The following is an 18,263-nucleotide window of genomic DNA, read 5'->3' on the forward strand; positions in this document are numbered from 1 at the left end:
TGCCAGATGCTCCTGGCCCACGCGTGGCAGTGGCTCTGTGCCAGGAGCACACGGAGCAAAGGCCCTGGACACGACTCCAGCCTGGCAGGCTCCTGGCACAGCAAAGGGCTGGTAAGGATTCCAGGCCGTATGGCACTTGTGCCACCAATCCTCAATTAAAAGTGGACTTTCTGTCCCACTAGCACTTAGGAATGTTCCACCAGCATTTAGGGATTGTGAAACACGCTGTGTCTTGCTACCCCAACCACTTGGTTTCACACATGGCCCCAGAGTGCTGCTCATCGGCCTGGGTAAAACAGAGCCCTGGCCCACAGCCACAGAGGCCTGATAACAACCATTAATGTTTAACATGCCCAGGTTCATGGATGTGAAACAGCTCCAACATGCCACCCCTGAGCACATCGTGCCCTCACCCACCAGCCACAGAGGGACTGCAGGAGCTTTCCCAGCAGGAGACACGTTTCACCCCCCACACGTGTGTTCTACCCACACCCCACACTGCAACCAGCACAGCCAGGGCAGCCTGGGGGCAAACCTCCCTCACCCAGGGCCCAGGAGCAGCTCCGTGTGTGCCACCCCAACGGGGACAGAGCAGCTCCCGGAGCCACCCCTGCGGAACCCGCTGGGAGCTGCCCCAGGGCACAGAGCAGGCCAGGGACAGAGCAGGCCAGGGGACAGAGCAGGCCAGGGGACAGAGCAGGCCAGGGACAGTCCTGGGGTCAGTCCTGGGGTGCCAGGGGACAGAGCAGGCCAGGGACAGTCCTGGGGTCAGTCCTGGGGTGCCAGGGCACAGAGCAGGCCAGGGACAGTCCTGGGGTCAGTCCTGGGGTGCCAGGGCACAGAGCAGGCCAGGGACAGTCCTGGGTCAGTCCTGGGGTCCCAGGGCACAGAGCAGGCCAGGGGACAGTCCTGTGCCAGGGTACAGAGCAGGCCAGGGACAGTTCTGGGGTGCCAGGGCACAGAGCAGGCCAGGGGACAGTCCTGGGGTGCCAGGGGACAGAGCAGGCCAGGGACAGTCCTGGGGTCAGTCCTGGGGTCCCAGGGCACAGAGCAGGCCAGGGACAGTCCTGGGTCAGTCCTGGGGTCCCAGGGCACAGAGCAGGCCAGGGACAGTCCTGGGTCAGTCCTGGGGTCCCAGGGCACAGAGCAGGCCAGGGGACAGTCCTGTGCCAGGGTACAGAGCAGGCCAGGGACAGTTCTGGGGTGCCAGGGCACAGAGCAGGCCAGGGGACAGTCCTGGGTCAGTCCTGGGGTGCCAGGGCACAGAGCAGGCCAGGGACAGCCCTGGGGTCCCAGGGCACAGAGCAGGCCAGGGGACAGTCCTGGGGTGCCAGGGCACAGAGCAGGCCAGGGACAGTCCTGGGGTCACTCCTGGGGTCCCGGGGCACAGAGCAGGCCAGGGACAGTCCTGGGTCACCACCCACGGCCCAGCACAGCGGGGGAGGCTGGAGCTCCCAGCCAGGGATCATTCCCATGCCCAGCTCCAGAGTCCTGCCCTGGAGTCCCACACGCAGCTGTGGCTCCAGCAGCCCCTGCCAAAAGCAGCTCCGTGGCCCAGGCAGGGGGACAACAACCTCCTGTAAGTTGGAAAAACATCAGCTGATACCTGGAGGAAACGACCCACTTCCCACTGGGCATAAAGATTCATATTTGTATAGGTGGTGTTTTGTTTTTTTCCAGTCATAATAAACTTCTGAGGAAGAAACCCAAGTTTTCAGGAGTATTCTAGGAACAGCAGGTGAGTTCTAAATTTCATTTCATACAGAATTAATCCTGCAAGCATTAATTAAAACTTGGGGGTTTTCTTGGTAATTGGAGAGAATAATCTCTGAATCCCTGAGTAAGCCTTGAAAGTAAATAATGTTGAACTGACTGCAAATTGCATAGTTTGAGAGTCTTCACTTGGACATGAAATGAACTAATTTTCTCTTGATCGTTATATGAACACCAGCCTATCTTCTATTTAATAAAAATAAAAATTAATTCACCAAGATTACTAAAACAAGAATTGCACGTGTTGAATTGATTTCCAATACAACAGAAAAATACCCAGAGGTCGGGAAATGTTGTTTTATTTTAGTGGCAGTAGAAAGTTTTAGCTTTTAAAATAAAAATGCCCCCAAACAGCAGCAAGCTGACACCAATGATTCAGCAAAAGGAGGGTGCTGTGCTGCATTACAGGGCTCTGGGGTTGCTGTGACATATAACCCTTGGAGGGACTGTCACAGACTGACACAGCAGGTACCTTGGTCCAAAGAAAATCCCTGAAACACCTTGCAGTATCTCCAAATAAATACTGATACATAGATCTATAAAGTAGGCAAACCAAAGAAAAGTTTCCTCCCTTCTCCCTCCCTATGGGTTTCTTCTCTTTAAAAAAAGGTTACTTTTCATGGGTGGATCTCTTTTCTCCATTATTAAAAACAAAACAAAACAAAACAAAACAAAACAAAACAAGCAAACAAAAAAGAAATTAAAAAAAAAAAAAACAAAACAACCAAAAACCAAAAAAAGAGAAGAAAATTAGTCTGACCAGCAAAGTCCACACCCTGTTTCCCTCCACTGAAGCTGCAGATGCTGTGGATTCATACAGCCTAGACCTTCTAAATTGCTGGGACACAAACACCTTAAAAGTCCACCACCAGACTTTGGGATTCCACGTCAGCAAAGTCTTTTGGGGAGCTCTGTGCCACGTTGCTCAGTCAGCACACTGCAAACCCACGCATTTGCAAGAGCTGAGTTTGAAAAAGCCCCAGAACACAAGACAGGCACAAGTGTACAGGACCCAGACACTGTCCCACTTGCTCAGGCCATCCAGAGGCTGAAACACGAAGCCACCTCTGATTCATTAACCACACCTTCTTTAATTTCTGTTTTTCTATTTCTAAGCTACCTTCAGAGAGCATGAAGGGGAGGGCAGGCAGTTTTCTGGCAATTTCTTCCTGATCCAGCACATTATCCACAGATAACCATTTTATAAAGTTCATCAGATCTAATACACGCCAAGTGACACCTCCTATTTTAATTGCCAACTACACAAACCTCAGAGTCATCCCATTACAACCAAAAATTAGAAGTCCACTTACTTGTCAGTCTGAAGTTTCTCCAGCCAAGTCCAGAAGAGCAGTTGCAGGAACTCCAGAACTGTTGCTATCCAGCAAATTTAATATCCAGTGCAATGGGTAAGCTTGTCCAACTCAGCAGAGCCAGTTCTGAAGACCTCACCACCCAGAGACCCACTTTAGACTGAAAAACTGTTAGAAAAGTCCCTGAGTCATCCTCACAGCTGATCTTAATTGAGGCCTGTTACCTTCCAATGGGGCCCGAACACCTGTGAACCTCTCAGTCCTGTTTCTACAGCCTGCAGATTAATAAGTCCTCTTTCTGTGCTTTTGATAAATAATGCTGCTTCCAGCACCTAAGTGGCTTCCAGGAGTGCTGGGGAAGGACCCGGGGCGAGGGGCTGCAGTGACAGGACAGGGGCAATGGCTTCCCACTGCCAGAGGGCACCATTAGATGGGATATTGGGAAGGAATCCCGGGCTGTGAGGGTGCTGAGGCCCTGGCACAGGCTGCTGTCTCAGTTTAAGGAGACTGAAATGTTTTGCTAAGGAGGACAAGTTATGAGGCAGACCAAACTCCTCTCTCTCAGCAATTATAAATCCCAAATTGAGAGGCTCCAATCGAGGAAGGATGGAAAAAGAAAAAAATAACAACCCTCTATTAAAGGGCATATGTGTACTGGCAGGACAACAAAAGAACACCAAAAACCCAACTAAACAATAATCCTGTCCCCGAAAGTCCCCTTCAAAAAGGAAACAATTCGATCCTTCCCGTCCTCGGGTGCAATTCCAATAATTTTTGGCAGAGGGCGACACTGGGCTCTGGAGGAGCAGAGCCTGCAGTGCCGGGGGTCGGTCAGCAGGAGGTGCTGTTGGACCCCAGGGGGAGCAGAGCCTGCAGTGCTCGGGGTCGGTCAGCAGGAGGTGCTGTTGGATCATGGAAAAGCAGAACCTGCAGTGCTCAGTGTTGTCAGCAGGAGGCACTGTTGGATCACTAATGGCACAGAGCCTGCAGTTGGTCTGTGTTGGTCACTGTTGGATCACTGTTGGAGGCACTGTTGGATCACTGAAGGAGCAGAGCCTGCAGTTGGTCTGTGTTGGTCACTGTTGGATCACTGGAGGAGCAGAGCCTGCAATGCTTGGTGTTGGTCACTGTTGGATCACTGTTGGATCACTGTTGGATCATGGGGGAGTAGAGCCTGCAGTTGGTCTGTGTTGGTCACTGTTGGATCACTGGAGGAGCAGAGCCTGCAGTGCTTGGTGTTGGTCACTCTTGGAGGCACTGTTGGATCACTAATGGCACAGAGCCTGCAGTTGATCTGGGTTGGTCACTGTTGGATCACTGTTGGAGGCACTGTTGGATCACTGGAGGAGCAGAGCCTGCAGTGCTTGGTGTTGTCAGCAGGAGGTGCTGTTGGATCACTGATGGCACAGAGCCTGCAGTGGTTGGTGTTGGTCACTGTTGGATCATTGGGGAAGCAGAGCCTGCAGTTTTTCTGTGTTGGTCACTGTTGGATCACTGTTGGATCACTATTGGATCATTGGGGGAGCAAAGCCTGCAGTTGGTCTGTGTTGGTCACTGTTGGATCACTGAAGGAGCAGAGCCTGCAGTGCTTAGTGTTGGTCACTGTTGGATCACTGTTGGATCACTGTTGGATCACTGATGGCACAGAGCCTGCAGTTGGTCTGTGTTGGTCACTGTTGGATCATTGGAGGAGCAGAGCCTGCAGTGCTTGGTGTTGGTCACTGTTGGATCACTGTTGGATCATGGGGGAGCAGAGCCTGCAGTTGGTCTGGGTTGGTCAGTGTTGGATCACTGCTGGAGGCACTGCTGGCTCACTAGAAAAGCAGAGCCTGCAGTTGCTCAGTGTTGTCAGCAGGAGGCACTGTTGTATCACTAATGGCACAGAGCCTGCAGTTGGTCTGTGTTGGTCACTGTTGGATCACTGTTGGAGGCACTGTTGGATCACAGGAGGAGCAGAGCCTGTAGTTGGTCTGGGTTGGTCACTGTTGGATCACTGTTAGATCACTGTTGGATCATTGGGGGAGTAGAGCCTGCAGTTGGTCACTGTTGGTCACTGTTAGATCACTGTTGGATCATGGGGGAGCAGAGCCTGCAGTTGGTCTGGGTTGGTCAGTGTTGGATCACTGCTGGAGGCACTGCTGGCTCACTAGAAAAGCAGAGCCTGCAGTTGCTCTGTGTTGTCAGCAGGAGGCACTGTTGGATCGCTGTTGGGGGCACTGTTGGCTCACTAGAAAAGCAGAGCCTGCAGTGCTCGGGGTTGGGAGAAAACTCCTGCCCGCTCCCCCCAGCCCCCAGCCCCAGAGAGGGCCATCAGCCTGGCACGCAGTTCTGCCAGCCAGCTCTTTGTGTAGGTCAATCACCCAAGGCAAAAACTGCTCTCCCCCATTCAACATCTTTCTTTTACATTGGGCTAGGGGAAAGAAAAGTCCTATTCGGTGTTTTTATAAAAAGTCAACCTATAACACCACCCAAGTCATTCTGGGATTCCCTGGTTCTAACATAGAAACTTCCCAGTTATCCCTGGCCAGTTAACAAGTGCTATTTTATTTTATTTCCTGTTATTTTATTTCTTTTCATTTTTGTCTTTCTTTTTCTTTTTTTTTATTTTATTTTTATTTTATTTCTTTTTATTTTTGCTTTCTTTTTATTTTTTCCACCTGCCCAGGGCGGGTGGCAGGGACAAGGACAGGGAGCGGGTCCCTCAGCAGTGCCACCCTCAACCCTGGGCACGGACCACATGGACCGTGAGGGTCCCCCAGCAGTGCCACCTCAGCCCCAGGCACTGGGGACAGACAGAATTCAGGCCACTGAAGTCTCTTCAAGTGCTGAGACGAGGATTTAAAGCAGTTTTTTACTTGCAAACGCAAGAACTGAATGAAGTTGCTTATCCTCGTGTGCTTATCCACGCTGTGCCCTGTCCCATGGTTCAGGTGCAGCTCAGGGGGCACTAATGGGGCTGGGGGTGCTGCCCTCAAACCCACCCCAGGGCATCCATCCCATCCCAGTGTGCCCGCCGTGCCTGCAGAGGGAGCAGCTCCCTGGGGGACTGCTAAGGACAAGTTTTATCTGTCGGCCTTCTGCTTACATCAAAGTTGCCTGAATTCTGCCCAGCGCCGTTTCGCGGGGAAGCAGCAATGTCCCGGAGGGTGCACCGTCAGTCAGACCTCACTCCCTGCATCTGAAGATGATCCCCAGCCTGGATTCTCCGTGTGGGATGTGTCAGAGGGTGAACTGGTACGGGAAATGCCAGGAGGGCCCAGGACTGATGTAATGAGCTCAGTGGTTGGGAAATGCAAATCGATTTTGTTTGCTGAGCCCCACAGAAATCAGAAGAGATCATGGCTTCCAGGTTAAAGACCTTTGCTCTACTTTCTGCTGCTCTGAGTTAATCTTTCTCCATCCAGCAGTTGGAGTGACCAGCACAGATAATCTTTAACCACTGGCCATCGACTGACAAGGGTCAGAGCGCTCCCCCGAGGGGATGTGAGCTGGCCCAGCACTCCTACCCTCACTGTGCCCCTGAGACTGTGGTACAGCACTGGGAAATGTGCTCCTTGAATGCTGCAGCAGTCTGGGGTAACCTGAGAAACAACAGCTTCTTCCACTCCCCTGTCCCCACTGACCCTACATGCACACCAGGATCCTCCTCTGTGTCATTTTGCTTTACACATAAAGTTCAGGCTATTTTGATTTTAGTGTAGGGGGAAGAACAGAATGAGAAGTGATTCGGGTCCTGTAACAGAACCCTGATCACTTCACTGACTGATGAGACTGCCTGTGGAAATCTGAATAAATGCCATAACTGGGGGGTGACAGCCCTTCAGAGAGGCTTTCTAAATGGGCTTTGTTGAACATGCAATGTATTCATGGCCAGAATTAACCAGCTCCAAAGGAGGTTCATTCTGTACCACTCCCAAATCTGTGCAGGTCCCAACCACCTGGAGACAAGAGTAAACCAATTCTCCTCGTGGAGCAGTGAGATGCTCATGCACAAAATATTTCTAACCGAAGAATTTCATAATTAAGTTTTTGCAGAGCCAAACCATAGCTCCTTCCTGTTTGTTAGATCTTCCCAGTGTGAAAAACCTCCTAACACAGCCCGATTTTTGCCCCTGTGGTGAGTTATTCCTTCAGTTTTGGAGCTGATCTTTCACTGTTTCCACGCAGAAGAGACATGGTCCCTCAGATTTCTATTTAACTCATCATATCCTCCACATTTTGCATAAGAAAAATGAGAGGAAAGAACTTTTGTATGGATTAAATTGTGTCTTTTGTCTAGTGACACCTTACTCAGCAGGAGCTCTGCACATGAACTGGAATCCAAGAATAATTGAGGCTGGAAGAGAGCTTTGGCTGTCACAGGACTTGGCCCTCTGCTCTGAGCAGCACCAGCTCCAAAGTCAGACTGAACTGTAAAGTTCCATGGTTTTGCTGGTGGTTATTTCTACACATTTCCAAGGCAGGAATCTGGCTCTGGGGTGCATGGGACACGTTGCATTATCTGTCCCTGTGTCACCTTCAGCAACATTTAAACAAACCTTTTCTTTTTCCAGGAATTTCCAAATCCTTTGGCATTTAATGTCAAAGAACTGGGCCCAAGGCAATCTGCAGCAGTGCTGGATGTTGCAATGCAGGTCCAGCCCCTCCCCAGGCTCTGTGTGTAGTGGCCAGTGCTTCACCTCCAACTGCAGAGCCCCATTTTGAGGAAACCTGGGGTTTTTTTCCAGAAACACAACCCCAGAAATATCAAGTAAGTGGTGATTCCTCTGTGATTAAAAGTATCACATTTTAGTGTTCCTGTGCTGGTTTTGGACAACATGTGGTGTTTCAGGTTTGGTTTGGGTTTTTTCTTTTTTTAATTTGAGATCTTTTGCCCTCTTTCCTGATTAATTGTACAGGTAACTTTTAGATACATATTTTTCTTATTTTTCTACTATTAGGGCAGACTCCAAGTTAGTGTGACTACTACTGCTGCTCCTCCTTCTCCTCCTCCCCATAAACCTGTCATCTTTACACATCCCAAAAGAGGGACATTCCACCCCAGCCCCTGCTCATGGAGGGGTTTCTGAGTACACCAAAGGCACAGGGTCACACCAAGGCTGAGAGCACCATCGAAAAGCCCAGCTGTGGGGACTCACACCACGCTGCTGGGTGGACACATCCAGCCCAAATCAGTAAAGTGGCCTGGTTCCTCACTTTTGTGAGGTATTATATTGAAAACTTTACTTCTTAAAACCCCACACTTACTTCAGCCTGTTCTAAAATATTCTAATGTAACACAAGCATGGCAATGGAAGTAAGCCATGAAATAGCCAGTTAACCACCAAAGGTTCTAATTCTGAAGGTGTGACTTTAATTTGCCTTCAGGGAAGATCTCAGGTTCAAATCCCATACTAGCCTTCACAAAAAATGTGAAATGTATTTTGCATTTTTCCCTCCCCACATGTGCTCTCTGTGAAAGAACAGAGAAACTCGAGGTCTCAGAGCTTTTTTTCCATGCCTTAGTCTGACTAAAGGTGACTGGCTCAGCACAGCAAGGGCCATCTCCCTCCCCCAGATCAATATTTTAATATGGCTTATCAGAGCAAGAATGGGTTGTTTATTTAAGACCTCAGGATCCCATAAAGGGAGAGGGAAAGTTGTCACTGGACCCAGAGGCTTGCAACAGCTGACCACTGCTGGGAACTCGGGAAAGAAAACCAAGACCCCAATGATCCCAATACGCTGACAGTCAGCAAATGTCCTGCACGAGAACCCCCGTTTTGCCAAGCCCTGTCAGCACTCCAGAGGATCCTTTGGCAGTTGTCTCTGAGGGTAAGTGCCTTCTTGTGCTCCACTTGTGGGAGGAAAAGGAAATGCTAAAAGATATGAACCAGCTAAACCAGTGCAGGTGGATTTGAACACAGCAAAATATCTGCATGTGCCCGAGGCCCACCTGGGTAATTTAACAGGATTCAGTGTCTTGGACCCAGAGATCTCTGCCCGCCCTCATTAGGGCAGCATAAGGCACCCCAAGTGTTTATTGTTTAAGAAAAGGGGTGATGGGGAAGCTGACAGACTTCCCAGGGAAATAGGAATGCTTCAGGTCCGGACATACGGAAGGACAGGTTCTGTGATCCACCTCAAAAAACCCTCTTGAAAAGCCTCTTGTTCTTCATAATGATCCTCTCAATTGAAACATTCTCATAACGTTCTTTACACAGATGTCCAGCAAAAGAAAAGCAAAAAAAGGGATTATTTTTCTCTGACGACTACACTTTGCTTTCTCCCTGCACTGACCTGTAACTTTCCCATGGCTTTGGGGTTTTTCTTCCCTTGCAGTTCTAAAAACTAGTGGCCATTTCTCTTTCTTCCATTACCTCTTGTCTTGGAAATATTCATGTTGAATTGCTGGAAGCTTCCCTGTAGCTGTGGGACTATAAACTGCCTGCTTGCAGCTGCCCCAGCTGCCTGGCTTTCTCCTGCCATACACATTCTGCAGCCTAGAGCCCTTCCACCAGGCTCTCCTGCTCTGCCCAGGATTGCCAGGCTTTTCCTTTTTCATTAGAATAAAATCCTGTCTGACCTTCCCTCTCTGCTGCAGAGAGAAAGCTGAGTAAAATGTGCATGAGGAAAGAGGGAAAAACACTAATACTGAGATAAATTAGAAAGCTGGGTACAGCACCTCCGTCCTCCTGGCATTCAATTCTCACTCCCAGCAGCTACAGCACAGGCACAGTTACCAAAAACAGCCCCACGGGCCTCAGGGCTGCAGCTGCATCCTGAGAGAGTGTTCTGGACATGTCCAGGTGTTTGCCCTCATTAACTGCAAAGACTTGGTGCCATGTGATGCTCAGGGTGTGCTCCAAGGCCTCTCCTCCTTCCAGAGACATCTCCTTCATAGCTGGGATGGTACTGGAGTCTGAGCTGTGGATCTGCACACCTGCCTGTCCTCTGTGTGTGCAAACACTCAGCTCTGTCCCACTGCAGCATCACAGACTCCAACACAGACACATCAGCAGAACAGGACAATCTCCTAGAGAAGGGTCAGCCCTACCCAAGCACTTCTAGGCTTGTTTCCGTGGCAGGGATGGCAATGCCAGCACTGCTGGAATAATCATGTTTGAGAAACCAGTCTGGCCTGGTAACCAGGCACTGAAGGGCCATTTCTCTGCTGTTCTGTTCACTGGCCCAGGGCACTCAGGACCCAGCTCACACTGCCAGCTCATGGCACTGAGTTATCACAAACCCTTCCCTGAGGTTTGATTAGGCACAAATCAGGAGTTAAACTGATCCAGAGCCCTAATGAGTTTGCACTGACCTTTCAACACTGGTTGAACTATATCATGATCAAGAAAAAGATCCAGAACAAATTCTCCCCAGGATGTAAAATGAGAATGCACTACTGAGTTAAAAGTAAATGAGAGGGACAGTTGAAAAGACATCCCAACCTCACCACCTGGCACAACAAGACAACTCCATCTCCTCGCAAAGGGCTTCCAACCTGTCCACACATGATGAATCAGACAGTTCAAATTTCAGTAGCTACCAAAACCAAAGGCGACTCCAGCCCTGCCTTGTATGTGGGCTACTCAAAAATGCTGCTAAAAACAAGTATATGAAAATCAAATATAATCTCTAGCAGTGTGATTCCTCGGCTCTGACACAGCCATAAAAGTCTGGTGCTGATTCTGAGCTGTCTCCATCAAGAGAAAGACACAGGTCCTTGCAGGACTGACTCATCCCTTCCTTCAGAAATTTGTGTCTAGGACAGCAGAGATTACTTTCTCCAGGTGTCTGTCCCTCTCCCTTGCCTGTGAGGGCACTCTTAAAGCCCCTTTGACATTGCTACAGCTGGTTGAGGCAAAATATTCCCCTCAAAGCAATTTGGAACCCTGGGTCCCAATTCCTTGTCAGAATCCTGGTGTGTCAGGTATAAATGTCCATAAACACGGTCTTGTCTCTGTTTTGCAGATCTTTGAAAGCCCCCTTGCTGAAGTCTGCAGAGTGCCTCCAGCACCCCTGCCACGGGCCCAGGACGTGCTCCCAGAGCTGTGGAGTGTGACAATGGTGTTTGTGTCCAGTCTATCAAACGCCATTATCACACTAAATAGCTATGGGTAGACAAGGCATCAGGTCAGGAAGCTCTGGGACCTCTGGCACCACATCTGCCCACTGTGCTGAGGAATAAACAGCCTGAGTGCATGTACAGCTTGGGATTTTCTTTCTCCTGTTGGACTGACCAGGACAATAGAAAACTGAAGCCAATTAGCTGATGAAGTGAAACTGTCTCTTACTTTGGTACCAAACCACAACATAGGTTTGGAATATTCACTGAGGTGCTCGTGACAACCTTCAAACACTTTCTAAAATTCTGATTAAAATCTATTGCCTCTAACTTGAAACATCATTTATCCAGGTTCCACATGCTTTCAGCTTTGCTCCCTTCCATGTCACAATGATTTGAACACCACACCCAAGCCCGCTGCCTTATGTTCTAAACCTTAATATTCACAGCACCCAATGCCTCTCCAGTGTGTATTTGTGGAACAGGAACATGGTTCAGTGCTGAGCTTTCAGCTGTGCAAAAAGGAAAAGGTGTCAGGTCCTTGGTGAGAAGGTGGAAGGGGAGGGCTGGGTTGACCCACAGCACAAGGCCAGGCCCTGTCCCTCGTCTGCAGGGAGCAGATAAACAAATTGCAAAGACTGATGTAGTGGGCCAGAACCAAAAATTCTGGCCCAGACTGGGCACCTGTAAGCCACTAATCATCAACACTCCCCAGTGACATTGCTCTGCCAGCGCTGCAAAACAAGCATGGTTACTTCAGAGGGAGCTGCTTGGCCACATGCAGACTCCAGACCTGTTCTACAACAGGACAGGTGCAAGCACAACAGTGCTGTCACATCAGGGTGTAGACTCAAGGAAAGCAAGGAATTCAGTGGAGAATCACAGAAGTTGCCCACCTTCAAGCTGATGATGTGGCTTTGTGAGGACCATAAAGGTGCTGATTTGGGGGGGCAGGAGGGGAATTAGAAGACAATCATGAATGGCTTTGTTTTTTAATACAAGACATGTAAGTGGGAGAAAAAAATGACAAGAGTAGAATCATAGTAGGATTATAATATGCAAAAATCTGGGAAAGAAGACAATTTTTCTATAGCAGCCTGAGCAATAATACTGTGCAAAACTTGTACTAAGTGGCATTTAAATATATTGATGCTTCCCTAGCAGTTGAACCCACAGGGCCACGGGTACAGACACAGAGAAGGGAAGATGTTCTTCAGTGAGCTGTGCTGCACTCAGAATGTGGAGATACCAATCCACAGAACGGCTGTAAAATAACCCAGAGATGGCTTAGTTTGTCTTCAAAATCTTGCCCCAGTGTTAAATCTCAGGAACCAAGAGCACAGAATCAGCTCCCTCCTTTGTTCCTGACATCAGCATCAGGATGACTCCAAAACAATGTCAAAAGGCAAAAGACCAGAGTTACCCCCTGAGGCCACTGGTGCCTGTCACCGCTCCATGTCCTCAGAGCAGTCTCACCAGGTGGGACACTGTGACTCAGTGCTCTGAAGAAATGAAGTCTCTGTGTTCTCTGGCCTTCTTGGGCACCATTTTCTTTACAGTCGATGAGCTGGGCAGGTTTTTGCTTTTCGTGGACGTTGCTTTCCTCTGTTTTTGATGAGTGGTTCGGAGGGATTTCAGCCCCAGCATCTCACAGTACTCATTGCACTGGTGCAGGGCTCTGAACTGCTCAATGAAGGAAAACGAGCAGTTGCCTTTAAACCCTTTGTATCTGTAGCAACAAAGAACAAAACAGCCAAATGGGATTTCAAGATTCATTTTCAGCACAGGGAGGCAGAGCATGGTTTCTGACTCACAAGCAACTTGAAAACCTTAGGCAAGTCTCCTCCACCCAAGCTGGCTCGAGAAGCACTGATTGTCACAAAAACTCAAACTGAGCCTGTGAGAGGTGAAGGGAACTGGGTTACAAGCAGTGACAGAAGAGGGAAAAGCATTAGAGGCAAAGCTCTGTGGGCTGGGTCCTGGCTACTGTTCCTCATTACATTTAGTTGGGAATATAATTGTCTGCTGGCTATTTTTGTCTCAGTAACACACACATGAAATCCACGCTACATCATTCTCTGGGCACAGTTGTGCTGACCCCCATGAGGAGATAAGGTTGTTGCACGAGGTGTTATCAGAACCAGAAGCTATTTACATACTTTTCTTATGAAGTAAATAAAAGCCTGTCTAAACAGCTTTGCTGTTTGTGTTTGGGACTTGTCAATTCCTGCGTGTCTTTGAAGGAACATCTGCACAAAGAGCAGAAACAATAACACTTGCTCAGACACTTAAATGCATAATTGAATGGTCTGCTAACTAACTTTAGCTTTAGAATTCAACAAATGCCAAAAATATTTGCAGTATAAGTAAGAGCATGAGTATCTTGCAAACAAGAGACGGAACATTTATATTAAAATCACATGATTATTTTGATTTACTAGCTTTGCTCCTAAATCAAGCCACCCTCATTTCCCTTCTCTAAAATAGTTGGTTTGCATTTGATCTGTGGCTACAGCGGGGCCCCAGGTAACGCTCCCTGTCCCTGTGGGACCTGTGAGGCACAGGTGAGCCTGGTTTTGCTCTGCAGTGTGCAGACAGCCCCAGGGCTCACAGCAGGCCATGGCAGAACTAAGCTACAGATGTGGGACCACAGGTTTGCATGAGTTCTCCAGCTCTGTGCTCTTTGTTAGGCACTGCTCCCCCCAGCCCCATGTGCTCCCAGACACAGTGTTTGTTCTGCACAGCTCCAGTGACCCTCTGCTCGTGTACAGTTCTAATCTGGCTCACCGCGTGCACTTAGAGCCAGGCACTCGGCTGGGTTATTTTTGTTTCTGTTCGCCAAAGAAGCCACCGAATGGCTGATTTTAAGGCTCGGCTGCCTGGCTCTGGTGCACCCCAGTGGCCACATTAAAAACGCTTCCCAGGCGTTCCGGTTCCTAGCTCAGCTTCGCCCTCTCCTGACATGAGCATTGGCTACACGGCTCTGCTTTGGGCAGAGTAATAAAGGTGTCTCCATTACAGGTGGGTCTCCATAAATAGGAACAAAAAGAAGTTAAAGACCAGATGAGGATTGTTTTCTTCTAGGTTTAAAACAAGACTAAATTTCCAGTGCACCCTCCGCACCCCCTTTAACTGTGAAGAGACAGGCGTGTAAAGCACAGCCCCACGCTGAGAACTGTGAAGAGACAGGTGTGTAAAGCACAGCCCCACGCTGAGAACTCCCTTTCACTCACCCTTTGGCCAGGGTTGCTATGCCAACGTCCGTTAACTTCATCCCCACACCTACAGGGCAGAAGGAAACACACAGCTCAGGTTACACTGGAATTTCTGGGAATGGCTTCAGATCCATTATTTATGGATTCACCTTTTCCATTTTAATTATTTGTCACATTTTTTCCAAAGCATTTTAAGTGCCCCAATTAAAACCAGGATGCTTATGCTCTGTGTCACCAGCAGTTTCTAAAAGTCAGGCTCATACACTATTTTATGGCTGTCAGGGTGATAAACAGAGCACAGCTTGTTTCCTGTGCTAAGATTTTGTTCTTTCTTCTCCCTTTAAATTACTTCAGGGATCTTGTTTAGATGCCTTGCTGCTAATTTTCCTGCCTTCTCTTGTAAAAGAATATGGGATATTTTCTAAGATTCCAAATTTTTCTGGTTAAGAAGGGCCTGTCTCCCCCAGTCCCAAGTGCTTCTGTGCACACTGTGCAGGTGGAATCACACCCACAGGAGCTGAGGGAGGATTTAGCAAACACAAGCAGGGCGTTTCTTCACTGTTCCTCTTTTTCAGGGAACATGTTTTTTCAAACCTGGTCAAGACCTGAGTGTGGAGCATTCCACTGCTCAGGGGTTGTTGGTGAGCAAATACAAGAAAAGGGGAAGGACTGGGTTGTCATTAACACCTGAAGGCTTTCACTCACAAGCCATTTCCTTAACCTCTGGGTGGTGAGCCAAAAATCCAGATTTGACTCATATTGAGTGTCCTGATTCACTGAGGGCACACATGGAAGAACAACTCTCCCCTTAAGAGTGTAAGATTTGTTTTTCTCTTCAAAACTGTCTTCTTACAAGAACGTAAGGTAGGTAAAAATTGCTCCTCCCCAGGCAACTCACCTTGCAGGTCAGTGACAAGCAAGTTCCCACTGGTCTTCTCATACACCCAGTGCTGGAAGGTGCAACACTTCTGGCCAGCCTCAGAGTCCCTTCTCAGGAAGTTCACTTCCTTGCCATCCTTGACAGAGTATTTCACAAACTCCCCAACGAGCTCCTCCTCCACTGTGGCATAGGGGATGTTATTAGCAGGGCGATGAATAAGAAAAATCGGAATGATCCTGAAATCAAGGGATAGAAACTAGTAAAATTCAGAGAATTCCTTCAGTGGGGGAATAAGGGACAGACAAAAGTGTGCAGTAATCTCAGAGAGTGAACGAATAGTCTAAACCAAGCCAAGAGAGCTGTAACACTGTTCCCAGGTTTCCTCTTTAGTAAATACTCCTAGCAGTCAGTGGGCTGCCATGGCACAGGACACTACATATAAGCATATATGTATATAAAAAGCTACATATACTCACTCTGGTACCTCCCCAAAGCCTGCCAACGTTTCAGCTTCAGCTGCATACAGCTTGGCATACTCTCTTGCAGCATTTTGGACACAGCACTCCTGTGTTACAAACAGATACACCAATGGAGTACTGCTCAGAACACCTCACAGCTCATCGGTTTGAGGATGTTCGAGCACAGTTCTCCACCTCCCCGAGGCCAGGGGCAGCTCACCTGCAGGGCCAGGTTGTAGTTCTTCTGCACGAGCTCCTCCCTGCTGCCGGCGCCGTGGCTGAGGGCGCTGTGCACCTTGAGCACGCAGGGGTGGCCGGGCGCGAACACGGGCGCCAGCCCCTGCCTGACGCGGCTGCGGAACGCCCGCCGGTGCATCCCCTCCCCGAAGTGCAGCTCCTCCGTGGCGATCACCCCGCGCAGGTTCCCGCCGAAGTAGCTGTCGCTGATGGAATCTCCCCGGAACAGCAGCTGCATGAACTCGATTTCTTCCACGCCTGAAACACAACGGGAATTCGTTCTGCAGGCACGGGGGGATGTGGGAGAGCGAATGCATCTCTCCAGAGAGCATTAAAAAATGCTTCATGGAAGCAGAACATGTGGCCTAACTTGTGTTACTGGGGGCTGGGCCCCTGCTCCTCGAGTGGTAACTGCTTCACTGCCATCTAAACCCAGTGGGGAGCAAGGTGGCAGCTCAGCGTAGAATACAAGTTTGTTCAGCAGAATACACAGCGTAGAAAACAAGTTTGTTACAGCTGAAATCGGGGAAGACTGTGGATTTCACCCCTTTAAATGATCACTGGAATCCAAATGGAAAAATATTCATAAGGGGGAAAAAAGCAGTTAAGCACTTAGAGAAAGTAAGAAATTCTAACGGCACTTCAAGTGTCTCTAACCATAACATTCCAGGAAACATCAGTGAATAAGATAAATGGGAGAAGAGAACTACAAGGAAGTCCTTCCAGCTGGCCCTTGCAGTCACCTCTGGTTTAGGCTTGTACACTACTGCCTCTCTTTGAAGCACTGAGGAAACAGTGCACAGAGAAGACCAGAATTAGGACGCCCCTTAACTCCACCTAAAAGTCTCTCTTGATCAAAAGTTATACAGTCCTGTTACCTGAAAAGTCCTGTCTTTATTTACACAAGGAAATGAATGTTTCATTTTATTCTTTGAGAAACAGAAAGCAAACTCAGGAGCTGGAGCCCATGATCACTGCAGGGTGCTGAGGAATGACAAAGCCATTGGCAAGGCACTATCTTTAGCTGCAGCACAGCACACAGGCTGAGTGTCACTGAACATGAGCTAACATGTGGGGAAAGCATTCCAAAGCTTCATGGCTGGCTCTCTCCTGGAGTACAGTTACACAGCAGGGGACCTGCAAGGACCCAGAGCTCCCAGTGCTCTGTGTGTGTGTCTGTGGGATGCCAGGCACTTCACACTTACCTTCATAACTCTGAAAACTGGAGAGACGCTCCAACACTACAGGGAAACAAAGAAATTGATTTTGTAGCAAAAACTATGAATGGAAGCTGACATTATTAGTAATCCAAATGAAAAACGGAGGTTTACCTGCAGCAGTCAGATGAAACTCAGCAGTCACCTTTCCATACGTGTTACTCAGGCAGCAATAATACATCCCCTGGTCTTGGTTACTGGCCTTAGCTATTTCCAGAGAGACAGGAGAGTCATCCTGAGCACTGCAACAGAGTATTTCATGTTATCACACGTTACTTGTTATCTCTGGAAAAACTGGTAAATTCGATCTCTCTGCACTGTTTGTTAAAACACAGCTAAATTATTTAGCAGATAATGATATGTATTAACACTACAATGGCTATTGCAGTATGACAATCAAAATCACAATAGTTAAAACAGAATCAGAATGACATGGGAAGTTTAACCAATACAGGCAACTTTTTCTCTCCACTTAAAAGAACCTCTGAGGAGACACCTTTCTACAAAAGGAAATACATATTACTTTTTCTCTGGCTTTGGGTAATATTAATTTTGTATTTTTGAAACATTATGAACAGATTTTAAGAGCTAAGTGATCAGAATGTCATTACTGCTATGGAGGAAAATAACTAGTTTCATTAAAACGGAATTTTAAAAGCTGGATCCTGATAATGGCCATCCTCCTCTAGATTAAATGAGTTTCAAACTTAATTTGATATTTTAAAGTACTTGAAATTTGGATGAGACTGGATGGGAACAGGCTGAGAGGTGATGGAATGCAAAGTATGACCAATATCAGTGCACTGGGAGAAGATCTGCTTCTTAATTACTCTGTTGAAACTTGGGGTTTGCACCTACTGCACTAATCCTCTCAACAGGTACAAGAGTGAATCCCTGGCACATCTTCCCAAAAGCTATTCAGGAACTCCCAGTCCTTCAGAAACATTCACTCACCTTCTCTGCAGCCGAGCCAGTATCTTGGAATCTTTAGTCCATGTAATGGTGGAGTCACCATGAATGTCACCAAACTGACAGCACAGCTTCACAGTTCCAGAGCATTCAGGGAACAGCTCTGCTTGGATCTTCTTCAGCAGCCTGGGAGCTGGAAACAGAAGAGCCACAG

At 48.3% G+C, this 18,263-nt stretch overlaps 1 protein-coding gene and 1 long non-coding RNA gene across 2 annotated transcripts in view; one reads left to right on the plus strand and one right to left on the minus strand.

The window, feature by feature from the left end:
- The first annotated feature begins 1,484 nt into the window (after window positions 1-1,484).
- Window positions 1,485-11,183, plus strand: LOC127464326 (uncharacterized). The gene is made up of 5 exons (XR_007901303.1): window positions 1,485-1,579; window positions 1,681-1,738; window positions 7,640-7,836; window positions 8,695-8,900; window positions 11,040-11,183. It is a non-coding gene; the product is annotated as an uncharacterized LOC127464326 (long non-coding RNA).
- ALPK2 (alpha kinase 2) overlaps window positions 6,430-18,263 on the minus strand; it is a 28,435-nt gene continuing 16,601 nt past the window's right edge. The window contains exons 4-11 of the mRNA XM_051774612.1: window positions 18,095-18,242; window positions 17,255-17,382; window positions 17,129-17,164; window positions 15,907-16,181; window positions 15,705-15,793; window positions 15,247-15,464; window positions 14,367-14,415; window positions 6,430-12,862 (exon numbers count right to left, since the gene is read on the minus strand). Of these exons, the coding sequence (XP_051630572.1) occupies window positions 12,628-12,862; window positions 14,367-14,415; window positions 15,247-15,464; window positions 15,705-15,793; window positions 15,907-16,181; window positions 17,129-17,164; window positions 17,255-17,382; window positions 18,095-18,242 (1,178 nt within the window). The 3' untranslated portion in view covers window positions 6,430-12,627. The remainder of the gene's footprint in view (window positions 12,863-14,366; window positions 14,416-15,246; window positions 15,465-15,704; window positions 15,794-15,906; window positions 16,182-17,128; window positions 17,165-17,254; window positions 17,383-18,094; window positions 18,243-18,263) is intronic.

The sequence above is a fragment of the Manacus candei genome, unplaced genomic scaffold, assembly GCF_025592945.1.
Source record: "Manacus candei isolate 608988 ecotype Guabito, Panama unplaced genomic scaffold, ASM2559294v1 h1tg000209l, whole genome shotgun sequence".
In the NCBI taxonomy this organism is placed as follows: Eukaryota; Metazoa; Chordata; class Aves; order Passeriformes; family Pipridae; genus Manacus; species Manacus candei.